The following is an 18376-nucleotide window of genomic DNA, read 5'->3' as shown; positions in this document are numbered from 1 at the left end:
ACAGTTTACTCAACCATGTTTGCTCAAGTCAAGCCAATTTCCTAGATTTGCAGTCCCTGAATTCCTTAAGCTGCCACTGGCTGAGATCACAAAGGAACCTCAGGGTAAACAAGATACTGCAGACATGTTTCAGCTTCGTTTGTTGGATGGATCCAAATGATCATCTCAGCATTTCTGCTAAGTCAGGCTCTTTTACCTTTGGGAAAGCAAAGTTTCCCCCATCCCAATTCCAAACAAACAGGCAACTGTCTCCAAGCCAAACCCCACTTAGGCAAGTGTGTATTTGTATAACAAGGTTCATTACAAAACCCATGCCATGCCAGCATGGACATCCATATGTGTGTGTCCCAGAAGTGAAGCTGGTGTCCACAGCTGCAGGGCCAAAAGCTCACCTGTTCAGACGAGACATAAAAATCGCACACCAATGGAGGCGAACATTTGAAGCTCAAGGTTGAACTGTGGAATCCTTGCTGCTCTCTGAGCTGGGTGGTTTTCTTGCGGACATTTTATTACCAAAGTAGGTAATATCATCAGTGTCAATGTGCTAATAATCAGTGCTAGCATTGGTGACACTACTTACTGTAGTTTGGTAAGGAAATGCCTGCAAGAAATCAACCAAGCTCCGCGAGAACCAAGAACCTCACGAAAAACCACATAGCTATGGAGAGCAATATCCTGACTTTGCTAAACTGCTGCTTGTTGACAAACCTCATGTCCTACCATCCCACCATCACCACAAGCTGCCTGTGTCGGGGTTCCAAATAGCATCCTTAAACAAATCAAACTCCAAGGCAATAAGTTCCTCAAAGTTGCAATTTACTGAAAGAACCGTGTTGGCACATCTGGGAAAACCCGAATCTGAAAGCTTCCCGGTTTTCCCCCCTCAGCTGAAAGTTCAAGATCTTGCCCACACACCCACACGTCCAATCTTCCATGCTGGCAGTTCCACTCATCCAGTTCTGGTCAGGTGCAGAGGTGCAAAGACAAAGGATGACCTTGGCTTTCTAGAAAGAATTTTGTTATGGCTACATATCATCTAACTCCATACAACACCCCCCTCCCACTTCCCCACAATAGAAAATGCATAGTAGAATAATAGAAAGTGTGGCAGGCCAAAGATCCAAAAGAAAAAAATGGCTGCAGGCCTGACAACCTGTTCATCCATCTTCACATGCAGCCTCTCAGCCACAGTCCGAAACTGGCCACAGAGTGCAAACATTCAGAAATAACTGCCTTGCTTTGAGTTGCAAAGCTAGCAGATGCCTGTTTGAAATAGCTTGGAGCAGAAAACCTGGATTTCCCCCTGTTTGTTTGTCCGCAGCAATAAAACACAGAACAAAGAGGATAAGCCGAGTCCTCAAGAAGAAGAAGATGAGGTCAATATATATATATATATATTTGGAGAGATATTCTAACTAATTCCACTTCACCACTGATGTCTAAGTTCCCAGGAACTGTCCAGAGTCTAAGATGGTCGGAAGACAAAGGATGCTTCTTTATTGCAAAGATAAATAGCTTAATTCAGCATGAAATGCTTTCCATCCGGTTTGACCTTAGGGATAAATTGCAGAATGAAGAGGGACTTTGTGAGCTTTAGACTGAGCCGAGTAACAATCTTGGTCCATATTGAAATGAACAGGCGGTGAAGTCATGAATTACAGTAAGAAACGTAGACTAGGGAAGAAAGGTTGGCTCTTGTGTGACTCCCTCACCCTCAGCTCAACCTTCCAAAGATCATTCCTGGGTAGGTAGAATTGTGGGAGGATTTTATTTTAAATCAGAGGTCTTCAAACTTGGCAACTTTAAGACTTGTGGACTTCAACTCCCAGAGTTCTACAGCTCCTTTTCCAACTGTCAATTTATACTGGTTTAATAAAATAAATTAGAATGTATTTGGATGTATTAATGTAGTACATTCAATACACTACTAAAAGGTAGTGCTGTACACATTTTAATTTCATTAAAAAATTGTTCTTGAACTGCAGCGCAGGACTGCCTCTTTATAAATCATATCATTTAAAGGTGCTATCAGACTCCTTCCGATTCTCCTGAGAAACAGGGGTACCTAAAGTTACTCTTGCATTTAAGTGAAACATATGGAATTCCTCAAGTCAGTGACACTTTGTCTGAGTAAACATGAATAGAATTGTGTTGCTAATCTTCTTCCTAGTCAACAGAATTTAAATTATTATTTACATAGCCTCATCTGTTGGGGGAAGCTTTGCAAGAACCCAGGCTCCGCCGTTGGAAATTTACAATCCCTCACTGATTGTAGAGGAAGGAGAAGGGAGCAAGGAAAGAGTTGACAGGAGAAGGCCACTTAATGGTTTTTAAAATATCTTTGTTATAAAGAGCCAAGTTGGAGCAGTAGTTAAGACAGGGGTCAGCAACTTTAAACACTCAAAGAGCCATTTGGACTTGTTTCCCACAAAAAAGAAAACACCGGGAGCTACAAAACTCCCTCCCGTGCCTGAGTATTTCCTGAGTGACCACAAAACTAGTTTATGTAGTTGAATTAAACATTCTGTTTCCCTGTGAAACTTTTCTTTTCTTGGATTTATCCATGGTTGGCCTACCGGGGCCCGAAACGCTCAATAAATTGTGTGCCAATAGGCGTCACACATTGGTGGTTGTGAAGCATATTTTGAGCGACAGGGAGCCACAGCAGAGGGACGAGAGAGTCACATGCGGCTCCAGAGCTGCGGGTTGCTGACCCCTGGGTTAAGGCATCAAGCTAGCAACTGGGAGACTGTGAGTTCCAGTTTCGCTTTGAGTACAAAGCTAGCTGAGTGACCTTGGGCCAGCCATTCTCTCAGATACAGGCAGGGACAATAGTGAATCACTTCCAAAAACTTTGCCAAGAAAACTGTAAGGACTTGTCTTGGAAATCACCAGGAGTCAACACTGACTAGAAGGCACACATGCACGCACGCACATACACAAAGCCTTTGCTATTGGCCCTAGGGGGTCTCATCATATAAAAATGAATCTCATGCCTCTGGCTTCCCACATTGATTTCGCTTGTTAGAAGCCGACTGGGAAATTCTCAAATGGCGATCACATAACCCCGGGACATCGCAACCTTCATAAATACATGCTGATTGTCAAGTGCCCAAAATTCTGATCATGTGAGCATGGGGATGCTGCAACAGTCATGTTGGTTGTGAAGGTTTAGGAAGAGACTGGACAGGCATTTGTCCAGAATGGTACAGGGTCTCCTGCTTGGGCAGGGGTTGGACTAGACAATCTCCAAGGTCTCTTCCAACTCTATTAGTCAGAGGTGTAAGGACTGGTCATAGGGCACATTCTTCGGTGCCATTGTAACTTCAGATGATTGCTAAACAAATGGTTGTACAGTGGTACATCGGTACCCAACTGCTCCAAAACTTGTCGAATTTGGTATTCTATGCATTTTGACACAAAGATGTTGTCCTGGTACTCGCCGTTTGTTTAGTACTTGATGCATTGCAAGAAGAGGCACCACAGAGAACGGACAGGAAGTCAGCCATGCTGGGAAGGTCACTGACATAGGAAAAGGGGCAGACAGGAAGTCCTTCCCGGCCGAAACAAAAGGTCACATAGTAAGTCACGTGGTTTGTTTGGCACTCATCATTTTAGTACTCATCACGCCTCCCAGAACCAAGTAACAAGTACTGAGATACCATTGTAAGATGAGGTCTACCTGTATAAGGATTATATCTCAAACCGCCATAGCTCAATTGTAGGGAACTCTGAAGTTAGTAAACAGGAGGACTAGGAACTTCCTACTCTCAGTGTGTAGATGGCAGTAGGGCGGTTGTGAGAACAAGGAAAGGGGATGTGGACACACTCCAACAAAACTTTGTAAGAAGAATGCCCAAACAACCACATGGAAACTAGAGATCATCTGCAAAGAAAAGCCAAATTTTGAGCAGTGGGAAAGATGCAAGAGAACTATTCTTAGAGGAAGCTTCAAACATAATGAGCAAGAAGAGAGTGGAGGGAAATCAAACTGGAGATCTTTACTTAAAGTAAGTGGTAGAGAATAATTCCCAGGCAAGGAAGCATCAGACTATAAATAGGAGAAAGGTCATGCAAGGCTTAGAGCAGTTTTCTAGAACAGGGGTCTCCAACCTTGGCAAATTTATGACTTGAGGATTTCGATTCCCAGAATTCCTCAGCCAGCATAGCTTGAAGCCTATAAATCTTAAAGTTGGAAACTCTTGCTCTACAGCACCGATCCTCAAACTACGGCCTGCAGATCAGATACGACCCACCAATGCAAAGGATCTGGCCCGTAGAGTGGTGGGATTCAGCCCCACCCCTCACCCTGCCCCTCACCATCAGCCTTATCTTCCAGCAAGCATCCACTCCAGCTGCACTTCTGGTTACTTGATTCATTGGTTGAGCTGCACTTCTGATCACACCGCTGCTGCCGAAGGTAAGGCCGAAGGGTGCTGGGGAGGACCAGTTGACTTAGGGGTGATCTCGCCAGTGCAGCCATGTGGCCCAGGGCCGGTGGGTGAGTAGGGGAGGGGCTGCTGCTGGCTTGAAAAGCAGCTGTGCTGCCAGCTTGTAAAGTAGTGCTTTAAAAGATTTTAAAAACGCTTTAAAAACAGCATTTCAGAATGTTTTTCCCAGCCATGTGATCCGATGGGTGAGTAGGGGTGGGGCAAGTACAGCAAGGACAAAGGCAAAATGAACTGCTAAATTGGCCACGCCTACCCAGTCACATGACCACCTAGCCACGCCCACCCAGCCGGTCCAGCCCCCCAACAGTCTGAGAGACCATGAATCAGCCCCCGTTTAAAAAGTTTGAAGTGCTCTAGAGCACTAGATATGTGGCTTTCAATTCCCAGAATTCTTAGCAAAAGATAACCTAGTTGGGAAGAATTATGGAAGCTGAAGTCCACATCTCTGTAAATGAACCATTTGGGAAATGCTTCCTTAGGAGTTAAGTATTAACTCGGTGCCTAATGAAATGAAGTTGAAAGTTGGTTAAAGAAGTTTAGCAGCTGCAACCACGGCTAAGTAGGGGGTAACATTTGAAAACAGAGAAAAAAGGCAGACTTGGCCAAATCATATCTCCCTGAATATCTATGTTTAGAAAGGGATTCTGTGAGGATTACCCTGAACATGGCTAACAAGGACTATCTTCATTTGAAGAGAAGGATGACAGAGGGAAGAAAGGAGATAGGGAGGGGTAGGAGAGAGGGAGAAGAAAGTGATGGATAAGGTACAAATATGGTGTATGGAAAGCAGAAGAGCCAATAATTGTTTTTGGGAGTTGATGGTAAGATGAATTGATGTAAACATTTAATAACACAATACAATGTTGGCTATGTAATAGTATACATGTGGGTTATATGTTATGAAAATGAAAAAATAAAAAACTTTATACAAAAAAAAAGGAGTATCTTCATTTGACAATCCCCATTCAGGCTCCTCGCATATCCAGGTGTGTTATCCAAACTTGAAACAGTCTTCATTTTTATACTTCTTTACATTTCTGGCAAATGCAAAGGGATGTTCTAAATGTGACGATTAGCTTTCCAAATCTAGAATTCAACTTTGCCAAGGAAGGAAATTTTCTCTAGCATTTTTTTTTCCAATGATGATGTCATCACCCCAAAGTCCTACCTTGGAGAAAGTGATGGAGAACTTTTCCCTCCTTGGAGAAAAGCAAAAACATGTCCTTTCTTTTAATCTGCTAAGAACTTTCATTTTCCTGATCAGCATCACACATTCTTTGAGCCACCTATTTCTGAACCCTGATCTTAAGGTTCAAAATTTCAGCAATAGCAATAACACCTACACTTATATTCCACTTAATGGTGCTTTACAGCCCTCTCTAAGCGGTTTACAAAGTCAGCCTCTTGCCCCCAACAATCTCGGTCCTCATTTTAACCACCTCGGAATGACGGAAGGCTAAGTCAACCTTGAGTCTGGTGAGATTCGAACTGCCAAATTGCAAACAGCTGGAAGTCAGCAGAAGTAGCCTACAGTACTGCAATCTAACCACTATGCCACCAAGACAAACCATCATCTCTCTTTGATGCTATGCAACAATTCACCCCTCATTGTTGACTAGGGCGAAGAGCAATTGTTTCTCCTAAAAAATAACAAGATTTATTTCAAGCTATTTAGCTCTCATCAGCTAGCCATACCCTTACTGGGATTTGAACCTGGGCTGTATTACATATTAGGCAGATGTATTAGCCACTAAGCCACAGGCTCTCCTCCTTTATCAGCTAAGCCAGGGAAATAGGTATGTATTGTGTCACAACCCCTGGTATGCCCAAATATGGGAGGGAACACACTGCTTCCCTTTTCTGTCTATCGGCTCACTCCAGGAGACCATCCAGGCAGAAAACCATATTTTTAATGTTGCCTTTGTTACATTTGTGTTGTATTTGTGCTGATAAATAAATAAAGGGAGACTAGTATAGATCTATTTCAAGCTATTTAGCTCTCATCAGCTAGCCATACCCTTACTGGGATTTGAACCTGGGCTGTATTACATATTAGGCAGATGTAAATGCCTGGGATAAAAAAATCTGGATATATTATGAAGAAAAATGTATGTATGTAAAATCTGATTATATGTATTATACTATTCTATTACAATATAATTATTACACTAGTATTAGAACTGTTAAAAACTATGAGAAGGCAATAATCGAACAGTAAAGTACAAAAGCAGTCGTTTATGTAAAGCAGCAACTACTATATCAGTAGTTGCTATATCAGCTGTAAAATTATATTATATTGCGATGTTGTTTGTGCTTTTATCTGTTTTGTATTTGTTTGTGTATTTGTTCTTGGGTTTTTTTTCTCTTTTCTTTTCTTTTTTTTTACCTGGGATTTTAAACTTGAAAATGTTCAATAAAAACTATTTAAGAAAAATATCTGGGTTCCCCAGATACTCTGGATGTAGTCCTGACATTTATGGCCTCTATACTGCTTATCGTGCTTATTCAACACTATCCACTGAAGGGCCTGCATAAGAATAGAAGCAGAACACACCCACTTACAGATGCAAACCAACTGTGACACAGCAAGTGACAACTTCAGAAACATCTGGCTCTAAGGCCCAGCCTACCCGCAAGATCACATTTTCCTAATTCACCAAGCAGAGGACCCTGAAGAGGCCTTCTTATCCAAAGAAAAGCTGCTTAGTGTCAGCCATCAGTGGAATTTATTTGTAACACCAGAATAGGGTGATTTCAATAATAGGACTGGAACAAGCCTTCTCTCTTCTCATTTGGAAGAGGACCAGAAGGAGACAACTGCAAGGGCAAGAGGGTTGCAAACCACGAAAAGTTCAGAAGCTGGGCTAGTGTGGGAGGTGAAGTCCAGGGCAGCAAAGCTTTTGAGACTGGTGCAGCAGCTGTACCAAAGGGCCCAGAGTGAAGCAGCAGACAGTTTATGCTAAATCTAAATAATGGGATCTAAGCCAAGCTTCAAAGATTTTATGTTTGGCTAGAGAAAGGAAACTAGAGAAGAAAGTAGGGAGAAGATATGGAACCCAGGTGATGCACTGTTTAATTTAATTTAATTTAATTTAATTAATTTAATTTAATTTAATGCTTCTAGACCGCCCCCTCTCCCGAAAGGGACTCGGGGCGGTGTACAGTTCATACAAAATATAACAAGATACAATAAAATTAAATATGTACAGTTGACAGTTGACATGGAGGAGGTTAAAATGCCGTTAAAAGAACTGTACAAAGCAGATATAAAATAAATTCAAACCCCTAAAAACAAATACAGTAAATTAAAAAACCCCTAAAATAACCAGATATAGTACGTTTGCCAGGAGGGACAGTTGAATTATGCCAGGCCTGCTAATCGGAACAGGTGAGTCTTCAGTTTTTGCCGGAAGGAGCGGAGGTCAGAAGTGGTTCTAATGTCGGGGGGGAGGTCATTCCAGAGGGTTGGGCCCATCACAGAGAAGGCCCTACTCCTCGGTGTCGCCCGCCGGCATTGTCCAGTGGATGGCACCAGGAGAAGTCCCTCCCTGTGTGAGCGTATTGGCCGCAGGGATGTATGTGGGAGGATGCGATCCCGCAAGTAACTAGGTCCCGTGCCATGGAGCGCTTTAAAGATGGTAATCAGCACCTTGAAACGCACCCGGAAAACCACAGGTAGCCAATGCAGCTCGCGCAGGAGAGGTGTTACGTGGGAGTACCTCGTACTCCCCATCACAGCCCGCGCGGCTGCATTCTGAACTAACTGCAGTCTCCGGGCGCGTCCCAAGGGCAGCCCCATGTAGAGAGCGTTGCAGTAATCCAGGCGGGATGTCACCAGCGCATGAGTGACCGTGCGTAGGGCATCCCGGTCCAGTAGGGGGCGCAATTGGCGCACCAGGCGAACCTGGTGGAACGCCCCCCTTGCCACGGCCGCCACATGGTCATCCATTGACAGCCGGGCATCAAGGAGGACGCCCAAATTGCGCGCCCAAATTGCGCGTGTTAAATGGAAAAGCAGGGGGGGGGAGAAGGGGAAAACAGAAAAGAAAATATTAAATATATAAGTATATATGCAACAGAGAGATACAAAGGGGGGGAATATAGTTAGGATAGATTAGAGAAGGTAAAGGAATAAGGAATGATATCAATTATATTTGGCTTTGTGGAAATACCATCCCAAGGAAACATAAACTGAGACCTGAAAGAGTCACCTACAATAATAGAAAAGAGGGGGGGGGAGAGAATGAAAGGAAGACGGTGGAAAGAAGAAAGAGGTAAAGAGAGGAGGATGGAAGGGAGAGGAAGGAAAGGAGAGAGGGTAGGAAGGGGAAGAGGAAGAGTAGGAGTAGGGGAGAGGTAAGGGAAGAAGGAAGGAGAAGGAGAGGAGGAAGGAGGAAAGGAGAAAAGGGAAGGAGAGAGAAAAGAAAGGGTGATGTTACAACAGGAGGAAGGGATGGTAAACAAAGCAACCCAAACTGTATATCATGGCGGGTTGCAGGCGGTACGGTGCCCGGAGCACCGGATACCATTCCAGTACAGTGCTCTGGAGGGCCCACCCGCCCGCCCGTTGTCCTTACCTGTCTTTAAAGTCTTTGGCACTTCCGCGCACATGCACAGAGCGTACAGCACCTGTGCGATGCTCCGCCAAGCAGCTGGAGCATCACAGAGGCTCACGGAGGCATCACTAGAGGGTAAGACGCATGCGTGCTCATGTGGAGGACGCCGGGCCTCGTTGCAACTGTACTGGTCGCAACGGAATCCGGAACCCACCACTGCTGTATATGTACATTATAACCTATCCAATGAAATGAATAATTATGTGACTGTATACTTAAAATGGTACATAAGAGAATAAAAAATTTCTGGAAAAACAAAGATTCCATTTATATGATTTAAGATGCTACTGGACTGCAATCCATTTCTAGTTTGGAGTTGTTGTTTTGGTTCTTCTGCCTCAATGGGTTAAAACTCAAATACCTGCCTGATCCTCTGGTCCTTCTCTTCTCTATTAACATGAGGCGCAAGAGACCAAGATAGGATCCCAAAGTACTACGAGTTTATTTCATGCTACCTATACACAAGCAGTGGCTCAGGGGCTAAGATGCTGAGCTTGTCGATTAGAAAGGTCAGCAGTTTGGCAGTTCGAATCCCTAAGTGCCGGGTAATGGAGTGAGCTCCCGTTACTTGTCCCAGCTTCTGCCAACCCAGCACTTCGAAAGCAGTAAAAATGCAAGTAGAAAAATAGTAACCACTTTTGGTGGGAAGGTCACAGCATTCTGTGAGCCTTTGGCATTTAGTCATGCAGGCCACATGACCAGGGAGATGTCTTCGGACAGGGCTGGCTCTTGGGCTTTGAAAGAGATGAGCACTGCCCCCTAGAGTTGGGTACGACTAGCACCTAATGAGAAGGAAGGACTCACTGGAGAAGAGCCTGATGCTGAGAAAGACTGAGGGCAAAAGAAGAATGGGACGACAGAGAATGAGGTGGCTGGATGGAGTCCCCGAAGCAGTAGGTGTGAGTTTGAATGGACTCCGGGGGATGGAAGAGGACAGGAAGTCCTGGAGAAATGTTATCCATGGGATCACGATGGGTCGGACACGACTTCGCAACTAACAACAACAACAACTTCACTGTAGTTAACTAGGTTAATCATATTGGCTGGTTTCATGCAACATCCTGGACCATAATTTAACGAGGTAGCTGGGCTTGTATAAATAGAGGCAAATTAATGAGCAAATCCAATCTGGAAGAAAATGGCAAAATACCTACATGCTTGACATACAGGTAGTCCTCTACTTACAACCATTCATTTAGCAACCATTAGAAGTTGCAGAGCACCGGAAAAAAAGCTACTTACAACGGGTGCTGAACTTACAACCATCATAACATCCTTACAGTCAAGTGATTAAAACTTAGATGTTTGGCAACTGGTGTGTATTTACAATGGTTGCAGCATCTGGGGGGTCACATGATCGCCATTCATGGCTTCCTTCCCCCCCCCTTTTTTTGGTTGATAATTTTTTTAGTTTTTATTCTCTTACGTACAATTACAGATATACATTCATATAGTTATTCTTCTTCTTTGCCTTTGTCATTCTTATACATTTATTATTGCATTTAAAAGATTATAATCTACAGTTTGGGTTGCTTTATTTACCATCCCATCTGCCTGTTTTAACACCACCTTATTTTCCCTTTCTTTTCTCCCGGCCTCCCTTCTCTACTTCCTTCCTTCCTCCTCTCCTTCCTCTTCCTTCTTCCCTTACCTCCCTTACTCCTACTCTTCCTCTTCCCCTTCCTGCCCTCTCTCCTTCTCTTTCGCTCCCTTCCCCCCTCCTCTCATGTCTTTCTTCTTTCCCTCCTCTCATCCTCCCCTCCTCTCTCCCTTTCTTTTGTTATTATAGGTGTCTCTTTCAAATCTCAATTTATGTTTTCTTGGTATTTCCAAGAAAGGGATACCAAGGGATGGTATTTCCATAAACCCAAATATAGTATAGTATCATTTCTTATTCCCTTCCCTTCCCTAATCTATCCTAATCATGTTTTTTCCCCTTTATATCTCACTCTTGAATATATACTTGTATATTTAGTACTTTCTTTTCTGTTTTCCCCCACTTCCCGCCCTTTCCCATTTAATACTGTATCGTCTGGTTTCTGTATCTTCCCCTTACTTTCTTTTCTAGATTCCTTTCTCCAGCCAGTCATAAAATCTTCCCCGTGTCTTGAAGTACACCGATTCCTCTTTATCCTTTATTTTCAAAGTCAACCTGTTCATCTAGGCACAGTCTAATATTTTTTTTTATTATCTCTTCATCTGTTGGTAACTTATTTGATTTCCAATTTTGGGCAAATACAATTCTTCCTGCTGTAGTTACATGTATAATCAAATCAGTATCCTTTCTCTTGTGTTTCTCTGGAAAAAATACCTTATAAGAATGTCTCTGGTCTAGATTCTATTTTTTGTTGTAACATTTTCTCTAGCCATGTTCTTATTTTAGTCTAGTATTTCCTTGCTTCTACACATGTCCACCACATATGACAATATGAACCTGTTGCTTGTTGACATGTCCAACATTTCGCTGACTTGTCCTTAAACATCTTTGCTAATTTTTCCAGTGACATGTGCCATCTATAAAACATTTTGTATAAGTTTTCTTTATAGGCTGTTGACATGGTTAGTTTATAATTCCTTTCCCACAGTTGTTGCCACTTTTCTAACTGAATTGTGTAACCAAAATTCTTTGCCCAAGCTAACATTGTATCTTTAACCATTTCTTTTTCTAGTCTAATTCTTAATAAATAGTTATATAGTTTCTTAATTATTCTTTCTTCTGTTTCCATAAGTATCTTATCCAGCTCTGAGCTTCCCAGGTTAAAACCATACTACCTTTTATCTTTTTCATATCTTGATTATATTTGCAATTGCGAAAACCAACCTATATCAATCTCTTGTTCTTCTAGTTTTTGTTTTAGTTCTCCCCTTTCTGTTAAGATAACTTTATATCCAATAGTATTCTTCATGTTACTGATATTTGGATGTGTCAATGCTTCCATTGTTATTGGTATTTCTAGGAATTGTTTCCCTTTTATTCTTTCCCATTCGTGAACTTCTGGTCAAGTAAAATAAATGGTGGATGCCGGACTTGCTTAACAACCATGTGATTCACTTAACAACCATAGCAAAAAAAAGGTTGCAAAATCAGGTGTGCTAATCATTTAAAAACTGCTTTGCTTAACAACAGAAATTATGGTTACAACTGTGGCTGTAAGTCAAGGAATTATCTGTATGCACATGTTAAATCTAGATTGTTGCACCCACTAAGATGATTGTATTAAGGTTGCACAAAAGGAGAAGCACAATATTTGAGTTGACAAGCCTACAATAATCCATTTTTGGTTGTCTTCTGGTGCACCACAGCAGTCAACCAAGAGTCACATCAAGAGCCTTGCACAGCAGAAAGGAAATAAAATGCTGTAGCTCATTTGTAACGTATTAACGCTTGCATATACACAAACTGCCCAACAGATTGCAACCACGGTTAGTTGGTCGCAGCTGTCTGAATGGATGACTAACACAATCAGTCATTGACCTACCGCAGCCCAAATCAAGGTGCTTGAGATAGGAAACGCCCTACAGTTATCTTGGATTTACAACCATTCATTCAGCATCCATTCAAAGCTATAACACAGGAGTGTCAAACTCAAGGCCCAGGGGCCGGATCCAGCCCGCAGGGTACTTAGATCTGGCCCGTGGAGCCACCCTGGAAACAGTGAATGACTGGCCTGCAGTGTCTCTGCCAGCGAAAACGGGCATCCAAGCACTGGCAGAGGGTTGCAGGAGGCTGTGGCAACAGAAAACGGAGCTTGGGAGCTCGTTTTCACTGGCAGAGAGTTAGACCAACACCCCCCGGGGTCAAACACAACCCTGGTGCGAATTGACACCAATCGACACACTTTCTACAATTTGTAATGGAAGATGGTTTGCGGGGGGGGAGTGTTTTGTCTGTTTGTGTTTATTCAAAAATAAAAAATAAATTCTTTAAAAAAAAAACACAACCCTGATGCGGCCCTCAATGAAAGTGAGTTTGACACCCCTGCTGTAACAGAACTGAAAAATAGTGATACATCCTCACACTTGTGATGGCCACAGCATCCCCCCCCCAGTCACAGTATTTGGGCACTTGGCTGCCGTTGTGTATTTACGACAGTTGTAGAGTCGCGAGTCACAGGATCGCAATTTGTGACCTCTCAGCTGGCTTTCAACTGTTAATGGGAAACTGAGTGATTTGTTTTAACGACTGCTGCAAAAAAAAAAATCAGTGCAGTCACATGATCACTTTGCTTAACAACCAGATTGCTTAACAATCCCTATTCTCGTCTCTGTTGCAATCATATATTGTACGGTGTGTTTACTGTAACCTTTGCAGGAGGTAATTCTACCAGTACAACGTGATGGTTTCTCCAGAGGAGAAAGCCACTGTCAGAAGCCATGAGGGTGTCAAAACACTATTGCATGCATCCTTGTGCCATTGCACACTTCACTTGTGTGATGACTGCAGGAGGCCTAAGCAGGAAACCTGCCATCCTCCAGATGCTGAGAAATTAACTTCCAACAAGCCCAGTTGGTAGGGCTGAAGACCTGAAATGGAAGTGAAACCTAGTCATTTCATGCCGAGTCAAATATTCTGGCCCACAGCTTTGGGGAAGATTATAAGAATACAGACAAAAAAACACAAAGGAGTTATTGAACTTTTTTTAAAGATGCATTTTTGCACGCGTTTTGGTACCATATAGAATAGAATAGAATAGAATAGAATAGAATAAACAGAGTTGGAAGGGACCTTGGAGGTCTTCCAATCCAACCCCCTGCCTAGGCAGGAAACCCTACATGACTACAGACAAATGATTACCCAACATCTTAAAAACTTCCAGTGTTGGAGCATTCACAACTTCTGGAGGAAAGTTGTTTCACTGATTAATTGTTCTAACTGTCAGGAAATTTCTCCTCAGTTCTAAGTTGCTTCTCTCCTTGATTAGTTTCCACCCATTGCTTCTTGTCCTACCCTCAGGTGCTTTGGACAATAGTTTGACTCTTTCTTCTTTGTTTCAGCCCTTGAGATGTTGGAACACTGCTATCATGTCTCCCCTAGTCCTTCTTTTCATTAAACTAGACATACCCAGTTCCAGCAACCGTTCTTCATACGTTTTAGTCTCCAGTCCCCTAATCATCTTTGTTGCTCTTCTCTGCACTCTTTCCAGAGTCTCAACATATCGTGCTTGTTTGCCTGATTTTTTTAAAAAAGCATGACAATGGATCCTTTTCAGGGAAAATGAGAGGTAATGTGTGAAGAAAATCTCTTACCAAGACTGTACTTGCCCACATAAGCCTCACATATAGGGATAATGGATAATTGAATTTACCCAATTGCTGGGTTCACACATTACTGACAGTCCTCGACTTACAACAGTTCACTTAGTGGCCGTTCAAAATTACAACAGCACTGAAAAAAAGTGACTTCTGACCATTTTTCACAGTTATGACCTTGCGGTATCCCCATGACCATGTGATTTACATTCATATGCTTGACAACTGACCCACATTTATGACGGTTGCAGTGTCCCAGGGACACAGGATTCCCTTTTGCAACCTTCTCACAAGCAAAGTCAAGGCAGAAGCCAAATTCACTTAACATCCATGTTTAAGAAATGCAGGGATTGGCAAGAAAAGTCGTAAAAGAGAGCAGAACTCACTTTACAAATTTCTCAGTTAGCAACATAAATTTTGGGCTCAATTGTGGCCGTAAGTCGAGGATGCCCTGTATACTTGACCTTCAGCTAACTAGAGAAGCCGAGACTAACCACAGATTAGCCCCTAACACACTTTGGGAACACAACTAAAATTGGCACAATACATTTTGCTACAGGAGTTCAGAATAGCCGAAACTTTTTCAAGCAGTTGCTGAGCTCAACGCTTAGACCAGGGGTGTCCAAACTTGAGAACTTTAAGACTTGTGGACTTCAACTCCCAGAATTGAAGTCCACAAGTCTTAAAGTTCTCAAGTTTGGACACTCCTGGCTTAGACCCTGGAAGCTCCTAGTAGTTATTTCAAAGAAAACCTTACCCTAAACGTATTTATAACACAGCTTGTAAGCCACAAGCGGCTATTATTATTATTTTTTAAAATAATAATAATAACATCTTATTTATTACAGGCAGTCCTGTAAGTCAAAGGGGACTTATGACCATTTTTCACGCTTATGACCATTTGCAGCATCCCCATGATCATGTGATTTACATTGGGGTGCTTAACGACGGACTTATATTTATGACGGTTGCAGTGTCCCGTGGTCCTCTTTTGCGACCTTCCGACAAGCCAAGACAATGGGAAATCCTGATTCACTTAGCAACCTTGTTCGTAATTTAGCAACTTCAGTGATTCACTTCCTGCGGCAAGAAAAGTCATAAAAGGAGGCCAAACTCACTTAATAAGTTTCTCACTTAACAACATCAACGTTGGGCTCCATCGTAGTTGCCAGTTATAACTGTTGTTATAGCTGTTGCAGCGTAAACAGCAACAACTGTTGAAATCGGTTGTTGCTGATTTCTATATAAAGTGGATACAAAGAAAACAGTAACAACTTGCCAACTTAACAAATTCCTCCCCTTCATGTCCTACTCAAGGAAGAGTAGATTGTTAAAATTGTATTAGCAGTAATACAAAACAAATAAACGAACGCATATTCCTGACACAATAAAGCGCATCCTGAAATACAGGTAGTCCTCGACGTACAACCACAAGTGAGCCCAAAAATTCTGTTGCTACGTGAGACGGTTGTGAAGTGAGTTTTGCCTCCTTTAACCACCTTTCTTGCCACTTCATTGAATCATTGCAGTTGTTAAGTTAATACACAGTTACGGGACTCTGCCTTCCCTTCCCCATTGATTGTCAGAAAGTCACAAATAATCTTGTGACCCTGTAACTGTCATAAATAAGAGTCAGTTGCCAAGCGGGAGGGGGGGGGACGTTGCAAGGGTCGTAAGTCATTTTCCCCCCAGTGCTGTTGTAACATTGGACAGTCACTAAACGAATGGATGGAAGTTGAGCACTATCTGTAGTCTGTTTTCCATTTATAATCGGGAAATCATATAATCTTCGATATTTGGGATCCCCCTTTTCCTAACCTTGGAAACCAGGGGTGAAATTCAGCAGGTACTGACAGGTTCTGGAGAGCCGGTAGCGGAAATTTTGAGTAGTTCTGAGAACTGGCAAATACCACCTCTGGCTGGCCCCAGAGTGGGGAGGGATTGGGGATTTTACAGTATCCTTTCCTTGGAGTGAGAGGGAATGGAGATTTTGCAGTATCCTTCCCCTGGAGTGGGGAGGGAATGGGGATTTTGCAGTATCCTTCCCCTGGAGTGGGGAGGGAATGGGGATTTTGCAGTATCCTTCCCCTGGAGTGGGGAGGGAATGGAGATTTTGCAGTATCCTTCTCCTGGAGTGGGGAGGGAATGGGGTTTTTGCAGTATCCTTCCCCTGGAGTGGGGAGGGAATGGGGATTTTGCAGCATCCTTCTCCTGGAGTGGGGAGGGAATGGAGATTTTGCAGTATCCTTCCCCTGGAGTGGGGAGGGAATGGGGATTTTATAGTATCCTTTCCCTGGAGTGGGGAGGGAATGGGATTTTGCAGTATCCTTCCCCTGGAGTGGGGAGGGAATGGAGATTTTGCAGTATCCTTCCCCTGGAGTGGGGAGGGAATGGAGATTTTGCAGTATCCTTCCCCTGGAGTGTGGTGGGAATGGGGATTTTGCAATATCCTTCCCCTGGAGTGGGGAGGGAATGGGGTTTTTGCAGTATCCTTCCCCTGGAGTGGGGAGGGAATGGGGATTTTGCAGCATCCTTCTCCTGGAGTGGGGAGGGAATGGAGATTTTGCAGTATCCTTCCCCTGGAGTGGGGAGGGAATGGGGATTTTATAGTATCCTTTCCCTGGAGTGGGGAGGGAATGGGATTTTGCAGTATCCTTCCCCTGGAGTGGGGAGGGAATGGAGATTTTGCAGTATCCTTCCCCTGGAGTGGGGAGGGAATGGAGATTTTGCAGTATCCTTCCCCTGGAGTGTGGTGGGAATGGGGATTTTGCAATATCCTTCCCCTGGAGTGGGGAGGGAATGGGGATTTTGCAGTATCCTTCCCCTGGAGTGGGGAGGAAATGGGGATTTTGCAGTATCCTTTCCCAGGAGTGGGGAGGAAATGGGGATTTTGCAGTATCCTTTCCCAGGAGTGGGGAGGAAATGGGGATTTTACAGTATCCTTCTCCCTGGAGTGGGGAGGGAATGGGGATTTTGCAGTATCCTTCCCCTGCAACGCCCACCAAGCCACGCCCACAGAACTGGTAGTAAAAAGTTTTGATTTTCACCATCATTGGAAACCACCAAGGGATGAAAAGTGGAGAGAGCTTAAACTCCCAGTTCTCACTCCAGTGGGGCCTTTCTTCCTCCAGTGGACACCTTTGCAAGTGTGTTTGGGTTGGACTCAGACCCACAACCCTCGCTTTGGCCCAGCCTGGCAGGGCAACCCTGCTCCAGGGAGCATTTTAGGCTCAGTGGGCCAAGTGAGGCCCTGGAGGAAAAGGAGGAAAAACCATAGAGGTCAAGGGAGGCAAGGAGGGGGAAAGTCTCCACCAGACCTTGCCAGCCTCTGCTCCTTCTTGCAGCTTACTTGGGAGTAGAGGCTTAGAAGGCAACAACTGACAGGAGGTGGTGGCTTCAGGCATTTTGGACCTCAGCCAAGTCCATGTGCTCCAGCAGGGATAAAAAACCCAATAGTGTAGTTGTACATATTCCTAGCCATCCTTGTTTTAAAAAAGAGTTTTATTATTTTTCAATTACAAAAATAAACATTCCATCTTTCCTTAGGCAGCCTTAGGGCTTGGGGAGTTTGCAGGGGTCTGCAGGGGGAAGGCGACCCTCCAGCCAGCCCCAGGGAAGGGGGGGGATTGAGCCCCACATATCACATTGGGGCCCCTGCCAGCCCCTCTTCCCAGGATGTCAACTTTGAACCAAGTGGCAAGGAGGGTGCCAAATTTCCCTTGCTTCCCGCCACCCACCTCGCCCTTCCACCTCCGGAGGAGCCCACGGATTCCTCCCACTCTCCGGGCCAGGGGCCAAGTGGGGAGGGGGCTTGGAAGGGACACCCCCCCCCCAGAAGCCCGTCAGCCTCCCGCGCTCTCCCACCCTCTTTGGTGGTCCTGATCCCCGAGAACTTACCCCGTGGACGGGATGCGCTGCCAGGCAGAGGGCGATCAGCAACAGGGGCGCGCTGCAAACCGAACATAAAAAAAAGAAGGGGGGGGGGTTCAACATGTCACGCTTTCCCACGGCAGAGGCGACCCCCCCCCAAAATATTCTGCCCCCCTCCCCACTTTCCTT

At 44.0% G+C, this 18376-nt stretch overlaps 1 protein-coding gene across 2 annotated transcripts in view; it reads right to left on the bottom strand.

Annotated features, from left to right (window-relative positions):
- COL4A6 (collagen type IV alpha 6 chain) overlaps window positions 1–18376 on the bottom strand; it is a 203971-nt gene that overhangs the window by 185363 nt on the left and 232 nt on the right. For both annotated transcript variants that reach the window (XM_081963965.1, XM_081963966.1), the window contains exon 2: window positions 18215–18266. In XM_081963965.1, the coding sequence (XP_081820091.1) occupies window positions 18215–18266 (52 nt within the window). The remainder of the gene's footprint in view (window positions 1–18214; window positions 18267–18376) is intronic.

Source organism: Natrix helvetica (genome assembly GCF_964273705.1).
Source record: "Natrix helvetica genome assembly, chromosome: 11".
NCBI lineage: Eukaryota > Metazoa > Chordata > Lepidosauria > Squamata > Natricidae > Natrix > Natrix helvetica.
This window is presented reverse-complemented; position numbering and strand designations above follow the sequence as displayed.